This window comes from Nerophis lumbriciformis, linkage group LG08 (assembly GCF_033978685.3).
Source record: "Nerophis lumbriciformis linkage group LG08, RoL_Nlum_v2.1, whole genome shotgun sequence".
NCBI classification, from domain to species: domain Eukaryota; kingdom Metazoa; phylum Chordata; class Actinopteri; order Syngnathiformes; family Syngnathidae; genus Nerophis; species Nerophis lumbriciformis.
The window spans coordinates 46,491,098-46,513,489 of NC_084555.2; the positions used below are offsets into that span (position 1 = coordinate 46,491,098).

General features: G+C 38.8%; 1 protein-coding gene across 8 annotated transcripts in view; it reads right to left on the bottom strand.

The window, feature by feature from the left end:
- map4k5 (mitogen-activated protein kinase kinase kinase kinase 5) overlaps positions 1-16,689 on the bottom strand; it is a 77,770-nt gene extending 61,081 nt beyond the window's left edge. For 2 of the 8 annotated variants that reach the window (XM_061969055.1, XM_061969053.1), the window contains exons 1-2: positions 16,284-16,685; positions 11,959-12,162 (exon numbers count right to left, since the gene is read on the bottom strand). In XM_061969055.1, the coding sequence (XP_061825039.1) occupies positions 11,959-12,066 (108 nt within the window). In that variant the 5' untranslated portion in view covers positions 12,067-12,162; positions 16,284-16,685. Of the gene's footprint in view, positions 1-11,958; positions 12,163-16,283 lie in introns of all 8 variants that reach the window. The other 6 variants (XM_061969057.1, XM_061969056.1, XM_061969052.1 and 3 more) reach the window with 5 other exon arrangements.
- Between the last annotated feature and the right edge of the window lie 5,703 nt (positions 16,690-22,392).

The following is a 22,392-nucleotide window of genomic DNA, read 5'->3' on the forward strand; positions in this document are numbered from 1 at the left end:
CCGCTTATTCCCTTTGGGGTCGCGGGGGGCGCTGGAGCCTATCTCAGCTACAATCGGGCGGAAGGCGGGATACACCCTGGACAAGTCGCCACCTCATCACAGGGCCAACACAGATAGACAGACAACATTCACACTCACATCCACACACTAGGGCCAATTTAGTGTTGCCAATCAACCTATCCCCAGGTGCATGTCTTTGGAGGTGGGAGGAAGCCGGAGTACCCGGAGGGAACTCACGCAGTCACGGGGAGAACATGCAAACTCCACACAGAAAGATCCCGAGCCCCCCAAGACTATTCAGGACCTTCGTATTGTGAGGCAGATGCACTAACCCCTCTTCCACCGTGCTGCCCATATTGCACAGCCCTACTCAAAACATTCTTCAATGCCTGGATAAACAACAATCCGAATAGCTTTTATTTTACTGTGTGTTGCATTCAAGGACCACGGAAAAGAGTAGCTAGAACGCAGCGGTATGCCGTCAGCGCCAGCAAGGCCTTCTGTGATGGTCTAACATAACCAGAAATCATGATCATAATTGAAAATAAAAGTAATTTTTAATTTACTTTCCCTAAAGGTATTCATATTCTCTTCATGTCATATTATGCTCCTTCCAATGTTGCTGTTTTTAGGTTAGAGTATGTATCCAATCAGAATTCAGCTAGCTTATGTTGCCATGCTGTACCAAATCTGCCCGGAGCCTTCAGAATCAACAATGCAGGCGTCTATGCACTGTAAGTGAACGGACACATACAGTTGATAGACAAGTTTAATAGAGGTGTAATTGCTTGTTACTGTATGACTGTAGACTACTCCAGCAGACTTCCACTCAAGCTAGCTAGCTGTTTCTGTACTTGATAAATGATTTTGGGGCCAATATCCTTAGCTAGCTAGTTTTATTTACCACCACAGTCTCATAATGAACCGAAAATATTTCTCCGTTAGCCGTGATGCTAATTTTCTCTATGTTAAATCCCATTCATTTATGCTAACAACGTTAGCGATCCGAATACAAGAATGTAGGTTATAGTTTGATTTAGCATGCTGATTGAGTGTTCATTTATTCATCTGGCCTATTTCTATTCATTTGTCCATCCATCCATCCATCCATCCATCCATCTTCTTCCGCTTATCCGAGGTCGGGTCGCGGGGGCAGCAGCTTAAGCAGGGAAGCCCAGACTTCCCTCTCCCCAGCCACTTCGTCCAGCTCCTCCCGGGGGATCCTGAGGCGTTCCCAGGCCAGCCGGGCGAGATAGTCTTCCCAGCGTGTCCTGGGTCTTCCCCGTGGCCTCCTACCGGTCGGACGTGCCCGAAACACCTTCCTAGGGAGGCGTTCAGGTGGCATCCTGACCAGATGCCCGAACCACCTCATCTGGCTCCTCTCGATGTGGAGGAGCAGCGGCTTTACTTTGAGCTCCCCCCGAATGACAGAGCTTCTCACCCTATCTCTAAGGGAGAGCCCCGCCACTCGGCGGAGGAAACTCATTTCGGCCGCTTGTACCCGTGATCTTGTCCTTTCAGTCATGACCCAAAGCTCATGACCATAGGTGAGGATGGGAACGTAGATCGACCGGTAAATCGAGAGCTTTGCCTTCCGGCTCAGCTCCTTCTTCACCACAACGGATCGATACAGCGTCCGCACCGATCCGCCTGTCGATCTCACGATACATTCTTCCCCCACTCGTGAACAAGACTCCCGAGGTACTTGAACTCCTCCACTTGGGGCAAGATCTCCTCCCCAACCCGGAGATGGCACTCCACCCTTTTCCGGGAGAGAACCATGGACTCGGACTTGGAGGTGCTGATTCCCATCCCAGTCGCTTCACACTCGGCTGCGAACCGATCCAGTGAGAGCTGAAGATCTTGGCCGGAGGAAGCCATCAAGACCACATCATCTGCAAATAGCAGAGACCTAATCCTGCAGCCACCAAACCAGATCCCCTCAACGCCCTGACTGCGCCTAGAAATTCTGTCCATAAAGGTTATGAACAGAATCGGTGACAAAGGGCAGCCTTGGCGGAGTCCAACCCTCACTGGAAACGTGTCCGACTTACTGCCGGCAATGCGGACCAAGCTCTGACACTGATTATACAGGGAGCGAACTGCCACAATAAGACAGTCCGTTACCCCATACTCTCTGAGCACTCCCCACAGGACTTCCCGGGGTACACAGTCGAATGCCTTCTCCAAGTCCACAAAGCACATGTAGACTGGTTGGGCAAACTCCCATGCACCCTCAAGGACCCTGCCGAGAGTATAGAGCTGGTCCACAGTTCCACGACCAGGACAAAAACCACACTGTGCCTCCTGAATCCGAGGTTCGACTATCCGGCGTAGCCTCCTCTCCAGTACACCTGTATAGACCTTACCGGGAAGGCTGAGGAGTGTGATCCCACGATAGTTGGAACACACCCTCCGGTTCATCAGTAAAATATTTTTAAAGACTACTCCAATTGTTTAGCTGACTATTTATATCTGTCTGTGGCATTACATTAGTGTTTTCCAAGAATAAATAAATACAAACCGAATAATGCCACGTACACCATCTGATGTGTGGAGACATTTCACCCCAACCAATGTAGGCGGAAAGGCTGTGTACATTTGCAAATACTGTGCAAAGAGCTACGTCAAAAATGCCACAAAGATGCAGCAGCATATAGACAAGTGCCCAATAATATATCATTATTGTAATTCCCCATTAAATCCCATATATTCCCATTAATTCCCATGGACGGTGTCCAACTTTGAATAATCAAAAAAATTGTCAATATTTCCAAACTTCCCGTGGTAAATTTCCGGAAATTTACCGGAAACTTTCCACCCTTTTGCAACCATAAGTGAGACAGAGCACATTTATGTTCCATCACTTCACTATCGGGTGCAAAGCGTGACTTGCAAGAGCTCGGGAGCGGGGAAAAAACGTGTCAGTGTCGTTAGAGAGAGTGGACCAAGCCGTATTTAAGTAGGCCGAGTTCCACATTCAGGTCAAGACAGGACGCTCCCTAATCCACGGGGCCAGTGAAGCAATGTGACAAGCAGGCCAAATAGGCCGTAAACAATGAAAACCTCCATCACGGCCAACTGACATCACAGGGAACGCGGTGGCTTGACATTTGCACAGACCAAAACACGCAAAGTCAGGCCTGCCGTAGAGGCGAGGGGAGTAATGGAGCCATGGGGTAAAAACAAAAAACTGAGGTGGGCGGCTAAGGACACGCCCCCACACGGCGAGACGCGTGTTTAGACAGACTGACGTGATTGGCGTTTCACCAGCTCGGCGGGCCCCGGCTCGGGTAGAATACCAGGCACAGCATTCCACCACTGGCCTGTCTGACCGTGTGGGGGAGAGGTGGAGACTGGGGTTGGTGTGTGTGTGTGTGTGTGTGTGTGTGTGTGTGTGTGTGTGTGTGTGTGTGTGTGTGTGTGTGTGTGTGTGTGTGTGTGTGTGAGACGGGGGGTTGGCTACTGAGGCTTTGTATGGAAAGGATAGGGAGGAGAGGAGGCTGTTTATCTGCAGCAGATGGGTAAACAGGCACATTCCCCCAGCAGCACACATCCAGCTAATGTTCTCATGCGGTACTTCTACATATAAACTTCTCTTGAAGGGGAAACTTTTTTTCAGCACAATGCGGGACTAAAATGCATAAACATTCCACTAAACTTTAAAAAAACAGATGTCATAAGTGCTTACAACAGGGCTATTTTTGCTTTGTCACCAGCTGTACAACACAAAGTTAATATGTTATATGCATATTTTCTTAAGCCTGCTTAGCATAGCAATGGACTGCTTTTCGTCTTTAATGTAGAAAAGATATGAAAGTGCCCACACATTCTTCCAGAGTCTGAAGTGAACGGATTGAGTTTTTGGGGTAGGGCCCAAAGGTTTTATGTTCCCTGTGTCGCACTTTGAACACTCATCTAGGACGAAGAGACGCGTAGAACAAAATAAATGTTAACGGTTTTTGTCCGTAAAGTACGCATCTGAAGTCGCACTAAACGTGAGCCTTTGCTCATTTCAGTGAGATACAAAGATGGACTCTGTTTGCATCTGTTTTGCTTTTTCTTTGGTTTCATGTGGTTTATTTTCCATCCATCCATCCATTTTCTACCGCTTAATCCCTTCGGGGTCGCTGGAGCCTATCTCAGCTACAATCGGGCGGTAGGCAGGGTACACCCTGGACAAGTCACCACCTCATCGCAGGGCCAACACAGATAGACAGACAACATTCACACTCACATTTTGCTAAACATGTTCCAGAACAAAGCAGCATGAGCAAGTTAAGAGGAATACACAGGAAGTAAGGTTACGCGATGCAAATTATATAATTTGGCTAATACGGTTTTATTACTATATTTATATCGTGATAATGCATGTTGATGACACATTGAAAATGTGTCCAGCAAATTTGATAGTGACAAGTGAACAACCACATCCTCAACGCAATGTCGCCTTTCTGCTAGCGAATAATGCTCGCCTCTAGGGCAGCACGCTATCACTGGAAGACGAGGAATAGCGAAACATGCCGTAGATGGATACAATAATCCATGCTAGTCGCTAAACTAGAGCTCTAGAATGTAAACAAAGATGTGGGGATCAATACAAATAGACAGTGATAATAGGAAGTATAGTATCAATATACGTTTGATACAACAGTGATTAGACCAATATTTTTTATTATCACAAAATCGGTTTTGTTAGTGTTTACAAACTCAGGATATAAGTCCCTGAACACAAAGAGGAATTTTAGTGCAAAATCCAAAGGATTTACATCACAGCCAAAAGTATTTTTTGCTTATGTTTAGTTATTTTGCACGACTGCCCGAATGCAGCTGAGATAGGCTACAGCACGCCCGGCGACGCCGAACGGGACAAGCGGTAGAAAATGGATGAATGGATGACTTTATCTTGCTCAGAATACTTTTGTAATAAAAGGGAATTAAGACATTATTTAAATATTGAATTGCTATTGTTACACCACCATCCTGTGTTTTTGTCTGATTATAATTGTGACCAAAAATTGAGTCATTCAATGAAGTTGAAAATTTGAAGCATCAATAATAGCATTGGTATGGCCGATATATGAACCTATCACTACGTTGTATTATTTCCCATGGAAACATCACTGGTTCCGCTATGAAATAATAAATATTTTTGATATTCAGGCTTGAGGATGGGTTGTTGATCACGGCCAGTAACTTGGCATAGTTCAATCAGGAAAAAAAAAAAAAAATATATATATATATATATATATATATATATATATATTAAGAAAATAGCTTTGTTATTGGCTTCTTTTGAATCAGAGGAGCATAGGTCACAGGGGTGCTGTTTAATACCATATTTTTCAGACTAAAAAGCGCACTTAAAGTCTTTCGATTTTCTCAAAAATCGTCAGTGCGCCTCATAACCCAATGCGCCTAATGTACAGAGTAATTCTGGTTCGATTTACCGACCTTTAAACAATTTTATTTGGTGCAAGGTGTAATGATAAGTGTGACCAGTAGATGGCAGCCTCACATAAGCAATATGTGTGTACTGCAGGTGTGACGCCTGTTCAATAAATGACGCGAGCGGCTAGCAAGTACCGGTAAGCAAGCAACACTAACACGTTGATGTTTCATTTGGACTGGGATAGGCTCCAGCCACCCCCGCGACGCCGAGAGGGACAAGCGGTAGAAAATGAATGGATGTAGCACATTACACACGGTGCTAAAAAACTGTCTAAATGTTTAAGTACAACTTTGGTAAGCTACAGAGATGCACCGCTTGATAGAAGGCGAAGCATTACAGCTAACGTAGTGAGACGGGCTGTGCTTCAACGTACAGGTTTTATTATGGTGTGTGTAAGGACCCCAAAATGGCACTTATTAGGAGACATTATCTGCCGTTTTGTTTTCGCAATATTATGCATAACAAACTAACTTTTCTTACCTATTGGTAGCTGCTGATGTGTATTTGGGATCTGCATTAAGTCCTGAAAATGTGCACGCATCTACGCCGTTGTCAATAAGCTCATTTTTCTCTATCCTCTTGTTGTGGGCCATTCATCCTCCGCTGTTGCTATTTTTAATATAAAGTAGCATATCCGACATCGGTCACTAGACTCGCTATGAAAGCACTAAAAAGTACCGGTAAAACAAAGATTACAGGGAGAAGACGCTGTCGAAGTGGAGCCACGCAAATAAAACCGCCCACAATACAGTGCAGGAGGACAGAGTAAAACAACTTGCACTGAGCCTAGTCTATAAAATCCGCTACACCTCCCTGATACCGAAGTACATGTCAAACTATGACTGCCATAACCACAACACCAGGGGGAGCTCCACTAACCACGTTAAACCCAGATTCCGATCTAACAAAAGTCCAAACTCATTCTCCTATGCCACATCAATATGGAATGCACTCCCAACAGGTGTAAAAGAAAGTGCATCTCTACCCTCCTTCAAAACCGCACTAAAAGAACACCTCCAGGCAACTTCAACCCTTGACTAACACCCTCCCCCCACCACATCCTACCTACCCGGATTGTAAATAATCAAATGTAAATAATCAAATGTAGATACCGGTACTTATTCTATGCTTTCTGATCTCTCTCTCTCTATGTCCACTACTTGCTGTACATATCCTACCAAGTCAGTCCTACACTGTTTCAATGTCCATTTCTCTGATGATGCAATTGTTGATGACTGAAGTGCTGATATCAACCAAACCTAACCCATACCCCCCTCCACATCCCACACCCCGGATTGTAAATAATGAAAATAATTCAATGTATATACTCTGATGATTATCTTGTGTGATGACTGTATTATGATGATAGTATATATCTGTATCATGAAGTGGACCCCAACTTAAACAAGTTGAAAAACTTATTCGGGTGTTACCGTTTAGTGGTCAATTGTACGGAATATGTACTGTACTGTGCATTCTACTAATAAAAGTGTCAATCAATCAATCAATCAATACATCCTGAAGAGACGGTCAGAAAGTGGCTTGAAAATGGTGTGTAAAACATAATCTAAGCAACATTTAGACCAAATATCCACCATTACATGTTATGTAGACCACAAGGAAGTCTATTAAATGTAGGGAAAAAAATCATAATCCAGCCCCTTTGAATGCGCCTAATCCGCTGCGCCTTTTGTATGAAAATAGATTTACCGGTAAATAGAACATCGGCAGTGCACCTTATAATCCGGCGTGCCCTATGGTCTAAAAAATACTGTAATTACATGTTTCCTTGTTGTTTATGAGGTTCAACGTAGGGCTGGACAATTATGACAAACATAATAATCACGATTATTTTTGATTGATTTTGTCGTCACGATGAATTGCACGATTATTCATTATTTTTAAAACATGAGTATTTATTGTACCACCAAAACTCAACATTAAATATAGTTAAAAAACAGATATAAATTAGTAACAAGTACCGTATTTTTCGGACTATAAGTCGCAGTTTTTTTTTATACTCAGGAGTGACTTATGTGTGAAACTATTAACACATTTCCGTAAAATATCAAATAATATTATTTAGCTCATTCACGTAAGAGACTAGACGTATAAGATTTCATGGGATTTAGCGATTAGGAGTGACAGATTGTTTGGCAAACGTATAGCATGTTCTATATGTTATAGTTATTTGAATGACTCTTACCATAATATGTTACGTTAACATACCAGTTGGTTATTTATGCCTCATATAACGTACACTTATTCAGCCTGTTGTTCACTATTCTTTATTTATTTTAAATTGCCTTTCAAATGTCTATTCTTGGTGTTGGCTTTTATCAAATACATTTCCCCAAAAAATACGACTTATACTCCAGTGCGACTTATATATGTTTTTTTCCTTCTTTAATATACATTTTCGGCCGGTGCGACTTATACTCCAGAGCGACTTATACTCCGAAAATTACGGTACAATATTAGAAATGACAATACATTTAAATAGAAATATTAAAAAACAATAAAATCCTTTTTTGTTTGATTTTAATTTGAGCTTTTACACTTACTTTACCACCAAAGAGTGTGTGCTTTTTGTGTCATATAAAATTGTGTAAATGTTTAATCAAATGCAAAACTCTTCACATTTATTGGTGCGATACATCTTTGGCCAATGTTTTATGTCAAAGCATAACAAGTGCATTGCTTTAAGTGCATTATGCATGCTTGTGTAAGGTACCTCTTTGAAACCTTTATTTTGTTAGCGCATGTGGAGCACCGGGCTATTACTCCTCACAAAGACAGCATTTCAGTCACATTTATGTCAACTTCTCTGATGTTATTTTGCGTCTATCAGCGGATTCCATTTAACTGGCCAATTATGTGACTCCATCCGTAGTTACTTCAACACGGAATTCGTATAACTTACTGTTTTTGTTTGTTTAGTTTAGTGATTATTAATTAGCGCTGTGTCAAATAAATAGTAGTAACCATAATGAGATCCCAAACTCCTTTTTTCCACTCATACGCTCAATCATCCGTTTCACTGTTACAAGCTCTGGAATTTGCATGCACGTTGCACGGCCCATTAATCGCTTTTTACAATTATTATATTTTAATTATCAAGAGAAGCCATTATCAAAATCTATTTGTCCAGACCTCGTTCAACATGGGGTTAACTTATTTTTACACTTGCTGGACAATCACTATTGCCAACAAAAAGAACGATAAAGAGTGTCAGGTCACATGAGTGGACTAGCGGTAAGCACTTCAGCCTCTGTGTAGTGTTTGCGTGTGTAGGTTTAGTCCTGGTTCTCTGCTTCCTCCAAAATATGCATGTTATGCTAAGTGTTGACAGTAAATTGTTTATGAGAGTGAATGTACGTACAGTATAGGCCAAAAGTTTGGACACGCCTTCTCATTCAATGCGTTTTCTTTATTTTCATGACTATTTACATTGTAGATTGTCACTGTAGGCATCAAATCTACAAATGAACACATGTGGAGTTATGCACTTTTCAAAAAAAGGTGAAATAACTGAAAACATGTTTTATATTCTAGTTTCTTCAAGATAGCCACCCTTTGCTCTGATTACTTTTTCGCACACTCTTGGCATTCTCTCGATGAGCTCCAAGAGGTAGTCACCTGAAATGGTTTTCACTTCACGGGTGTGCTTGAAGCTCATCGAGAGAATGCAAAGCAGTAATCAGAGCAAAGGGTGGCTATTTTGAAGAAACTAGAATATAAAACATGTTTTCAGTTAGTTCACCTTTTTGTGTTAAGTGCATAACTCCACATGTGTCCATTCATAGTTTTGATGCCTTCAGTGACAATCTACAATGTAAATAGTCATGAAAATAAAGAAAACGCATTGAATGAGGAGAAGGTGTGCTCAAACTTTTGGCCTGTACTGTATGCGTCATGTGATTGACAGTGGACTAATACAAAGTGTAACTCGCTCTCAAAATCAGCTGGTCATCTTTGACCTTTAAAGGGCTCTTATTTATGCAAAACCATACTTTCTTACATATTGGTACCTGTTGTTGTGTATTTGGGTTTGGGATCTGCATAAATCCCTCAAATGTGATAAACTCTAAAAAATCAGCTGGGATAGACTTGACTAAAGGGCTCCTATTTATGCAAAACCATCTCTTCTTACATATTGGTACCTGCTGTTGTGTATTTGGGTTTAAGATCTGCATAAATCCCGAAAATTTGAAAAATGTACTTAAAATTTGAGTTGGTTTGACCCTGCAAGAAATAATCTTTATTTAACCTAATTCTCATAAGGTTTTTATTCAATCCAAACCAAAGGTCCAAGAGAATTCTGTAACACAGTGTTTTTCAACCATTGTGCATTGTGAGATACAGTCTAGTGTGCAGTAGGAGATTATTTAATTTTGCCTATTTGGGTTCAAAATATTTTTTCAAACCAGTATAGTCTGCAAATGATGTGTTGTTGTTGAGTGTCGGTGCTGTCTAGAGCTCGACAGAGTAACCATGTAATACTCTTCCATATCAGTAGGTGGCAGCCGGTAGCTAATTGCTTTGTAGATGTCGGAAACAGCGGGAGGCAGTGTGCAGGCAAAAAGGTGTCTAATGCTTAAACCAAAAATAAACAAAAGTTGAGTGCCCCTAAGAAAAGGCATTGAAGCTTAGGGAAGGCTATGCAGAACGAAACTAAAACTGAACTGGCTACAAAGTAAAAAAAAAACAGAATGCTGGACGACAGCAAAGACTTACTGTGGAGCAAAGACGGCGTCCACAACGTACATCCGACCATGACATGACAATCAACAATGTCCCTCCCCACAAAGAAGGATAAAAACAACTGAAATATTCTTGATTGCTTAAACCAGGGGTGCTCACATTTTTTCTGCAGGCGAGCTACTTTTCAATTGATCAAGTCGTGGGGATCTACCTCATTCATATATATAATTTATATTTACTTATTTATGAAATATATGTTTTTGTTAATAAGTTAAAGGTGTTTAATGATAATGCAAGCATGTTTAACACATATAGTTAATATTGTTAATAAATTAAAGGTGTTTAATGATAATGCAATCATGTTTAACACATAGTTAATATTGTTGATAAATTAAAGGTGTTTAATGATAATACAAGAATGTTTAATACATATAGTTAATAAATTAAAGGTGTTTAATGATAATACAAGTATGTTTAATACATATAGTTAATATTGTTAACAAGTTAAAGGTGTTTAAAGATAATGCAAGCATGTTTAATACATATAGTTAATATTGTTAACAAGTTAAAGGTGTTTAATGATAATACAAGCATGTTTAATACATATAGTTAATATTATTAATAAGTTAAAGGTGTTTAAAGCTAATACAAGCATGTTTAACACATATAGTTAATATTGTTAACAAGTTAAAGGTGTTTAATGATAATACAAGCATGTTTAACACAATAGTTAATATTGTTAATAAGTTAAGGTGTTTAAAGATAATACAGGCATGTTTAACACATATAGATTCCTTTCTTTCATGAAGACAAGAATATAAGTTGGTGTATTACCTGATTCTGATGACTTGCATTGATTGGAATCAGACATCGAATGGAGGAGAAAAAAGTCCTCCTTTCTGTCCAATACCACATGAAAGTGGTTGGTTTTTGGCATCTTATTTGTCCAGCTTCCGTACTCCTTTGTATACACTTTACAAGAAGTACATTGTCGGCAAACTCCGTAGCTTGCTAGCTTGTGCACGCCAGCTTTCTGAGACTCTTGTTTTGTTAGCGCAACTGTGCAGTCGGTCTTTGGAGTTTTGACGACAGGTACGGCGCCAGAGTCTGTTGAAATAAAGTGTTTCTCGCCTTCCAGTCGGTAATTTTAATGAGCTGGCAGCAGCCAGCGTCATCTCAGAAGACCCTCGGGTGCCGTGAATGTCAATCAAGTGACAAAAGTGACGTCATAGTGAAGATTTATGATCGCTCATTTTTAGGACTATTTTTTTCATGCCTGGCTGGTGATCGACTGACACACCCTCTGAGATCGACCGGTAGCTCGCGATCGACGTAATGAGCACCCCTGGCTTAAACAAAGTATGGTAGATGCGGGAAATATCGCTCAAACAAAGACATGCAAATGCCACAGGAAAATACCAAAAAAAGAGAAAAAGCCACCAAAATAGGAGCGCAAGACTAGAACTAAAACACTACACACAGGAAAACAGCAAAAAAACCTCCAAATAAGTCACGGCGTGATGTGACAAGTGGTGACAGTACACCTACTTTGAGCCAAGAGCTATAGTGATGCATGCTTTGTTATGGTTTAAAGTCATATCCAACAATTGCGACAACGACTTTTTACTGTCAACTAAATTTAGTTTTTTAATTATTTCTGGTGGTGGTGTGCCTCCAGATTTTGTGTGCCTTGGCTCAAATAAGGTTGAAAAACACTGCTGTGACAGACCGGATTGAACCTGTTTAAAGTCAAACTAGTGTATGTTCCGTATTGTGGTGACAGGTTTTTTTTCTTTCTGTACCTTGTAAACATCTCCATAAGTTCCGCTTCCCACTCTCTGAATGAGCTCAAAGTCATGCTGAGGGTTCCTCCTCTGGATCTCACCGCTTGGCCGGGCAAACATGTCCATAGTCAGTAAAGATGAGCCTTTATTACATTTAGATGCGTCTGAAGACTGGAGATGACGACTTTAATCAGATGGTTCTTGTTGAAGCTGCTCCAAGACCTGAGGACGGACATGATTGGTTTAGTTACATCTGCATCACAAAGCATGACTGCTTTCTAAAAAGGTGTTCTCGTTCCAAGTAAAGTTAATCAAAGGCGTGATCCTGTAACGCTTTAACAAGTAAGACTAAAATAATGCTATTTGGTAACAGTAGAAGAGAAAGTCATACACAAATACAGATAGACGGAATAAATATTGAAAGGGTGAAAGAAAACAACTTTTTGGGTGTGATAATAGATGATAAAATTAATTGGAAATCTCATGTAAAACATATACAACATAAAGTAGCAAGAAACACATCAATAAAGAATAAAGCACTGAATAGCTGTGGCTACAAATGTAGCTTACCACCACCAGGTGTGAATGAATGATGGGATCTCACTTCTCTGTGAGCGCTTTGAGCAGGGGTGCTCACACTTTTTCTGCAGGCGAGCTACTTTTCAATTGATCAAGTCGTGGGGATCTACCTCATTCATATATATAATTTATATTTACTTATTTATGAAACATATGTTTTTGTTAACAAGTTAAAGGTGTTTAATGATAATACAAGAATGTTTAACACATATAGTTAATATTGTTAATAAATTAAAGGTGTTTAATGAAAATACAAGTTTGTTTAATACATATAGTTAATATTGTTAACAAGTTAAAGGTGATTAATGATAATACAAGCATGTTTAGCACATACAGTTAATATTGTTAAGTTAAAGGTGTTTAAAGATAATGCAAACATGTTTAACACATATAGTTAATATTGTTAACAAGTTAAAGATGTTTAGTGATAATGCAAGCATGTTTAACACATATAGTTAATATTGTTAATAAATTAAAGGTGTTTAATGATAATACAAGAATGTTTAACACATAGTTAATATTCTTAACAAGTTAAAGGTGTTTAAAGATAATACAAGCATGTTTAACACTTATAGTTAATATTGGTAATAAGTTAAAGGTGTTTAAAGATAATACAAGCATGTTTAACACATATAGTTAATATTGTTAATAAGTTAAAAGTGTTTAGAGATAATACAAGCATGTTTAACACATATAGATTCCTTTCTTTCATGAAGACAAGAATATAAGTTGGTGTATTACCTGATTGTGATGACTTGCATTGATTGCAATCAGACAGTAGTGCTGATAGCGTCCGCATTTTCGAATGGAGGAGAAAAAAAGTCCTCCTTTCTGTCCAATACCACATGAAAGTGGTTGGTTTTTTGCATTTTATTTATCCAGCTTCCGTACTCCTTTGTATACACTTTACAAGAAATACATTGTCGGCAAACTCCGTAGCTTGCTAGCTTGTGCACGCCAGCTTTCTGAGACTCTTATTTTGGTAGCGCAGGCAGGATGAAGTAGCGCTTTTATTGTGCAACTGTGCAGTCGGTCTTTGGAGTTTTGACGAGTCAGAGTCTGTTGAAATAAAGTGTTTCTCGCCTTCCAGTCGGTAATTTTAATGAGCTGGCAGCAACCAGCGTCATCTCAGAAGACCCTCGGGTGCCGTGAATGTCAATCAAGTGACGTCATAGTGAAGATTTATGATCGCTCATTTTTAGGACTATTTTTTTAATGGCTGGCTGGTGATCGACTGACACACCCTCCGAGATCGACCGGTAGCTCGCGATCGACGTAATGAGCACCCCTGGCTTTGAGTATCTAATAATAGAAAAGCGCTATATAAAATCTAATCCATTATTATTATTATTAAAGCAAAACATGTTCTAGATCAAAAATCCCTTCATATTCTCTACTGTTCACTAGTGTTACCATATCTGAGTTAGTGTGTAGAAATATGGGGAAACAACTACAAATGTGCGCTTAATTCACTAAATGTGTTACAAAAAAGATCAATTAGAAAAATACATAATGTTGCATATAGAGAACATACAAACACTATTTATTAAATCACAATTATTTAAATTCAACGATTTGGTGCATTTGCATACCTGCCAACTTTTGAAATCAGAAAAACCTAGTAGCCAGGGTCCAGGGGCCGCAGGCCCCGGTAGGTCCAGGACAAAGTCCTGGTGGGGGGTTCAGGGCCCCCCGACGCAAAATGATTATTAGCATTCAGACAGGTTAAAATGTTGCTAAAACCATCACTTTTCTATCAGTCACAGTGACTTTTCAAAACAAAAATATTACAGCAAAAATCACATGGGTTGATTGACATGTTTATTCTGTAAGCTAACTTCAATAGTTTGAAATTATTTTGACAGTTAATGCCAGTTATCCTGTCAACCTTTCACAAGACTTCAATTTGTTAATTGAAAGTATAAACAGTATAAACACTTTTTACAGTAAACAAATGGTAAAACAGTACTAAACAATTCCATTAAAAAAAAAATTGGTGTCATTATTAACTTTCTGTCCAAACTTGTATAATCTACTGCCTTGTTCAATTGTAAAAAATATTCTGTGCCTAAAATTCACATTTCTATCACAATTATCATACTGTAAACATGGTAAGCTAACTTCATTAAAATTAATAGTCCTGTCAATAGCATGGAATTACAATTCAAATGTAGTTTTTTTGTAAGCCTTTCAAAAGAATTCAAAATATGAAAAATTAATGAAAATTAATTTAAGCCATCAGACACTTGAAAAGTGGCACATCACATCTCTAATGTAATCATTTTAACTTTTCAACAGAAATAGCACTGCAAAAATATCAAGGACATACTTCTGTATTTTGGTAGTTATGCTGTCAACATTTAACAAGATTTCTTCAACTTGGACTTGAAAGCATAAATAGTATAAACACTTTTAACAGTATAACAGTACTAAACAATTCCAATAGATAACATTGGTGTCATTACCTTTTTGTGTTTTTTTGTCCCAACGTGGTCTTTTACATCGCTAATTCCTCCGTGTCCGATCGAAAAATATTGTCTGCACAAGGTGCAATTCGCGTAGTTTTCACCCTTTTTGGAACGGATAATTATTCCCGGATAGGCTTTTGAATATTCTTCACGGAATGACTGCAGTTTTCTTTTCCGTTTAAGACTCGTTTGCGATTTTTCTCCGGCTGATTCCATGATCGTTCGCTCGTTTGGAAACAATGGCTGCGGTGCTATAAATAGCCTCGCGCATGGCATTCGGAATGGCTCGATAGGAAGTTACGGGAAGCAGTGTCGATTGTCATTGTTGTTACGCGATTTCGTGAATAAAACTTAAAAAAAAATAAAAAAAATTTAATTAATGAAAAACCGTATTTTTTATCACTGCAACCGTAACCCGGAATAGGTTGATGAAAACCGTACTAATTACGGGAAAACCGGTATGCATTTGCAAACAGCTGAAATGACGTACAAAGCAAACGATAACCTGCTACCCGAGAATGTACAACAATTCTTCTCAACGGAAGAGGAGAAATATAAACTTAGAAGAAAATCTAATTTAAAACATTTGTATGCTCGCTCATACAACACTTAAAACCTTTAGTATGTCAGTATGTGGAATTAAATTATGGGAGGGATTAACCAAAGAAATCAAACAACGCACTAATATGATTCAGTTTAAGAGAAATTTAAGTGTTCACAAAGTACACAGAACAAGAATTATGATGAACATCTTGAACCCTTTTTTATTATTATTTATGTATTTAATATTTGGATGCTTACTATGGTATATTATTAATTTATTTGTTCACTGTTCTGTTACAGACAACAAGGAAATGGGATAAAATTGCTATGGTGTGAAAAGGGGTAGGATTAAATAAACTCTGCTTCTTCCTACTCCTTTTCGGACGTGCTGTAATGAAACAACTGGAATTGTGTGATGCATTACATTGTATCTTATTCATCCATCCATCTTTCGACCGCTTGTCCCTCATGCATGTTCGAAATAAACTGGAACTGAACACTAGCTCGTCCCCCGGGCCACTGCAGCAAATAGCCAGATTCGAGTCAACCACTTTAAGTAAACAGCATGACTTTCCCACTCCAGCAAATAGCCATCTCCGAGTCAACCACTTTAAGTAAACAGCATAACTTTCCCACTCCAGCAAATAGCCAGACCCAAGTCGAGCATTACTTTCAACGAGGGGGAGTTAGCATCAAAGCTAATGCTAGCTAGCAAACTTAGCCAGTTGTCCCAAGTTTCACTGCTTCTCTTACCGTTTGCGACACGACGTGCAAGCCATACATTTTCAACACTCCCGGCGGGGGGCTTTTACTGGAGTGACGGCGTCGAATAATGTGACAAAAATGGAGTAAAAAGTCGTCTTCTTCTGTTTTGGAGGAAACAGCGTTCGGAAAGTTCTTGCTCTTCAGCCAGGGGTGGGGAGCAGGCGAGTGGCGTTCAGTCTTCTTTCCTAGGACATGTCATCCTTTAGAGACGTGTCTTCGTGATCCAAAAGGTGTCCATGTGTTCGTAAAAAAATGTTTTATATGGCGGATAAAAAAAAAGGACAAACTAAACAGACTGTTGCTGCTAATCTCCGCAGACTCTCAGCCAGCCAGGATCCTGGTGGCGCGTTCACGACCGCCAGGTTAAAAAGGACACATTACAACACAACCCTCAACAAAATCCCAACTAATTACAAGTATTCGCATTTTTGCATGTATATGACGATTCATTTTAACAAACTCACATTAGGGTGCCTTTTATTCGGAGGCGCCGGTGTGTTTTTTCGCGAGTCTACTTATGTTGTCACGTTTACGACGGTCCGCAAAGGGGGCATGAGTGTATTGTTTCTTCGTAGCGACTTTGCTGCTCCCTATGGTTGGAATGTATTCATGCAACTAGAAGAGGCAATTCCTAAAGGAATTGCGTGTGAATGCTGAAGTTGAACTGAAATGTTGACAGAATGTAGTATGAATGTAAGAATATTTTTATTAAAAAAAAAAAAAAATCACTGTGCAAATTGTTTATTTTTAGGTTGATTGGCGACACTTAATTGGCCCTAGTGTGTGAATGTAAGTGTGCATGTTGTCTGTCTATCTGTGTTGGCCCTGCGATGAGGTGGCGACTTGTCCAGGGTGTACACCGCCTTCCGCCCAAATGCAGCTGAGATAGGCTCCAGCACCCCCCGCGACCCCAAAAGGGACAAGCGGTAGAAAATGGATGGATGCTCCATTGCTGAAGTTGAACTGAAATGTTGACAGAATGTAGTATGAATGTAAGAATAGTTTTATTTATTTATTTATTTTATTCACTGTGCAAATTGTTTATTTTTAGGTTGATTGGCAACACTTAATTGGCCCTAGTGTGTGAATGTTGTCTGTCTATCTGTGTTGGCCCTGCGATCAGGTGGTGACTTGTCCAGGGTGTACACCGCCTTCCGCCCGAATGCAGCTGAGATAGGCTCCAGCACCTCCCGCGACTCCAAAAGGGACAAGCGGTAGAAAATGGATGGATGGATGGATGCCCCAATGCTGAAGTTGAACTGAAATGTTGACAGAATGTAGTATGAATGTAAGAATATTTTTATTTTAAAAAATAAAAATAAAATTCACTGTGCAAATTGTTTATTTTTAGGTTGATTGGCGACACTTAATTGGCCCTAGTGTGTGCATGTTGTCTGTCTATCTGTGTTGGCCCTGCGATAAGGTGGCGACTTGTCCAGGGTGTACACCGCCTTCCGGCCGAATGCAGCTGAGATAGGCTCCAGCACCCCCCGCGACCCCAAAAGGGACAAGCGGTAGAAAATGGATGGATGGATGCTCCAATGCTGAAGTTGAACTGAAATGTTGACAGAATGTAGTATGAATGTAAGAATATTTTTATTTAAAAAAATTAAAATAAAATTCACTGTGCAAATTGTTTATTTTTAGGTTGATTGGCGACACTTAATTGGCCCTAGTGTGTGAATGTAAGTGTGCATGTTGTCTGTCTATCTGTGTTGGCCCTGCGATGAGGTGGCGACTTGTCCAGGGTGTACACCGCCTTCTGGCCGAATGCAGCTGAGATAGGCTCCAGCACCCCCCGCGACCCCAAAAGGGACAAGCGGTAGAAAATGGATGGATGCTCCAATGCTGAAGTTGAACTGAAATGTTGACAGAATGTAGTATGAGTGTAAGAATAGTTTTATTTATTTATTTATTTTATTTATTTTTTTCACTGTGTAAATTGTTTATTTTTAGGTTGATTGGCAACACTTAATTGGCCCTAGTGTGTGAATGTTGTCTGTCTATCTGTGTTGGCCCTGCGATGAGGTGGCAACTTGTCCAGGATGTACACCACCTTCCGCCCGAATGCAGCTGAGATAGGCTCCAGCACCCCCCGCGACCCCAAAAGGGACAAGCGGTAGAAAATGGATGGATGCTCCAATGCTGAAGTTGAACTGAAATGTTGACAGAATGTAGTATGAGTGTAAGAATAGTTTTATTTATTTATTTATTTATTTTATTAATTTTTTTCACTGTGTAAATTGTTTATTTTTAGGTTGATTGGCAACACTTAATTGGCCCTAGTGTGTGAATGTTGTCTGTCTATCTGTGTTGGCCCTGCGATGAGAGGGCGACTTGTCCAGGGTGTACCACGCCTTCCGCCCGAATGCAGCTGAGATATAGGCTCCAGCACCCCCCGCGACCCCGAATGGGACAAGCGGTAGAAAATGGATGAATGGATAGAAATTGTTTATTTTCAGGATCTACAACAGACAGGTGGTGAATGTGTTCACAGCAGGAATAAGTGGCAATTCAGCAGATGTTTTCCAAACCATAGAGGTTAATTTGTGTCTTTATTACGAAAGCTTTTTTGGACATGGTTCAACTGTTTGTTTGAATTTCGTTGAATACAAAAATGTACGCAAAATGTGTATGTTTAAAAAGTCAGTTTTACCAAAATAAAATTTAAATTTCAGTGTAGAATAATTAGCTGTCATAGTATTCCTGTCACGTGACTGCAAACTTGAACCCTCATTGGCTGCTTCTGATCGCTGCACTTACCGGGTTGGTGTTGCACTGAATTTTATTTTTATTTTTTTTAATGTAAGAATAGTTTGAATGTTGCAATGGTTTGAATGTTGGAATGGTTTGAATGCTGAAGAGTTTGAATTTCCAGGAAAACCGGAATTTGGTTTGGAACTTGGGGAAGTGTTAGTTTGAATGTCCAGGATGAGTGGAATGTGTTAATGTTGGAATGGTTTGAATAGGTTGAAAAATGTGGGAATTGTGCAATTGGAAAAAATTTCCCATTCCTTTCAATGGGAACTTCCTGGAAATTTGGGGAAAAGCGGGATTTTAAAAAAATGATTAGGAGCATGAATGAGCTGAATTGGTTGGTGTTGGAATTGTTTAAAGCGGGCAAGAAATGTTGAAGAAGTAAATGGTATTAGGGAATTTTGGGAAAATCTGGAATTTTTTTTAAAATGGTAAAAAAACAAAACTTGAATGGTCGGTTGAAATGGTTGGTGTTGAAATTTTTCAAATCGGTCGAGAACTGTTGAAGTAGTAACATGTTGAATTGAGAAATGGTATTACGGAATTCCTGGAATTTTCGGAAAACCGGGAATTTTTCCAGTTCAATAAACAACTTTGTTTTTTGTCCTAATTAAGAGGAATGTTTTGACGGTGAAATGGTTGAAGTGGGTTAAAAAAATGTGGAAGGATTAGTCGCCAGAAAAAACGGTGGAAATAGGGCTTTGGATAAGCAGGATTTCTGGAAAATCCTGGAATTTTTTTTAACTTGGAAAATTTTTAATTTGAGTTTCCATAATGGTGGAATGTGTTGAAGGTGGAATGGTATGAAGAGGTAGAAAATGTGGAAATGGTGGAAGTTTTAAAAATGGCCAATTAATTTTGAATGGGAAAAATGTCCCGGAAAACCTGGAATTCTGGGAATTTGGGGAATTTTTCAAGGGAAAGGCCGCGATTCCCGAATAGGCCGAACAGTTTGAAGTTGGAACGGTTTGAATCGGGTGAAAAATGGTGGAAGGTAGAACGCGCCAAAATCTGGAGACGAAGAAGAAGAAGAAGTTGAATGATAACAATAAATAGATTAATTTTGGTGTAGAAAACCATGTGTGAATGCTTTGGAGTATTCACACAATAATAGATTAATTTTGGTGTAGAAAACCATACGTGTGAATGATTTGGAGTATTCACACAATAATAAATAGATACATTTTGGTGTAGAAAACCATATGTGTGAATGCTTTGGAGTATTCACACAATAATAAATAGATTAATTTTGGTGTAGAAAACCATATGTGTGAATGCTTTGGAGTATTCACACATTAATAAATAGATTCATTTTGGTGTAGAAAACCATGGAGTATTCACACAATAATAAATAGATGAATTTTGGTGTAGAAGACCATATGTGTGAATGCTTTGGCGTATTCACACAATAATAAATAGATGCATTTTGGTGTAGAAAACCATATGTGTGAATGCTTTGGAGTATTCACACAATAATAAATAGATACATTTTGGTATAGAAAACCACATGTGCGAATGCTTTGGAGTATTCACACAATAATAAATAGATGAATTTTGGTGTAGAAAACCATATGTGTGAATGCTTTGGAGTATTCACACAATAATAAATAGATGCATTTTGGTGTAGAAAACCATATGTGTGAATGCTTTGGAGTATTCACACAATAATAAATAGATGCATTTTGGTGTAGAAGACCATATGTGTGAATGCTTTGGAGTATTCACACAATAATAAATAGATGCATTTTGGTGTAGAAAACCATATGTGTGAATGCTTTGGAGTATTCACACAATAATAAATAGATACATTTTGGTATAGAAAACCACATGTGCGAATGCTTTGGAGTATTCACACAATAATAAATAGATTAATTTTGGTGTAGAAAACCATATGTGTGAATGCTTTGGAGTATTCACACAATAATAAATAGATGCATTTTGATGTAGAAAACCATATGTGTGAATGCTTTGGAGTATTCACACAATAATAAATAGATGCATTTTGGTGTAGAAGACCATATGTGTGAATGCTTTGGAGTATTCACACAATAATAAATAGATTCATTTTGGTGTAGAAAACCATGGAGTATTCACACAATAATAAATAGATGAATTTTGGTGTAGAAGACCATATGTGTGAATGCTTTGGAGTATTCACACAATAATAAATAGATACATTTTGGTATAGAAAACCACATGTGTGAATGCTTTGGAGTATTCACACAATAATAAATAGATACATTTTGTGTAGAAAACCATATGTGTGAATGCTTTGGAGTATTCACACAATAATAAATAGATGCATTTTGGTGTAGAAAACCATATGTGTGAATGCTTTGGAGTATTCACACAATAATAAATAGATACATTTTGGTATAGAAAACCACATGTGCGAATGCTTTGGAGTATTCACACAATAATAAATAGATGAATTTTGGTGTAGAAAACCATATGTGTGAATGCTTTGGAGTATTCACACAATAATAAATAGATGCATTTTGGTGTAGAAAACCATATGTGTGAATGCTTTGGAGTATTCACACAATAATAAATAGATGCATTTTGGTGTAGAAGACCATATGTGTGAATGCTTTGGAGTATTCACACAATAATAAATAGATGCATTTTGGTGTAGAAAACCACATGTGCGAATGCTTTGGAGTATTCACACAATAATAAATAGATGAATTTTGGTGTAGAAAACCATATGTGTGAATGCTTTGGAGTATTCACACAATAATAAATAGATGCATTTTGGTGTAGAAAACCATATGTGTGAATGCTTTGGAGTATTCACACCATAATAAATAGATACATTTTGGTATAGAAAACCACATGTGCGAATGCTTTGGAGTATTCACACAATAATAAATAGATTAATTTTGGTGTAGAAAACCATATGTGTGAATGCTTTGGAGTATTCACACAATAATAAATAGATGCATTTTGGTGTAGAAAACCATATGTGTGAATGCTTTGGAGTATTCACACAATAATAAATAGATGCATTTTGGTGTAGAAGACCATATGTGTGAATGCTTTGGAGTATTCACACAATAATAAATAGATGCATTTTGGTGTAGAAAACCACATGTGCGAATGCTTTGGAGTATTCACACAATAATAAATAGATTAATTTTGGTGTAGAAAACCATATGTGTGAATGCTTTGGAGTATTCACACAATAATAAATAGATGCATTTTGGTGTAGAAAACCATATGTGTGAATGCTTTGGAGTATTCACACAATAATAAATAGATGCATTTTGGTGTAGAAGACCATATGTGTGAATGCTTTGGAGTATTCACACAATAATAAATAGATTAATTTTGGTGTAGA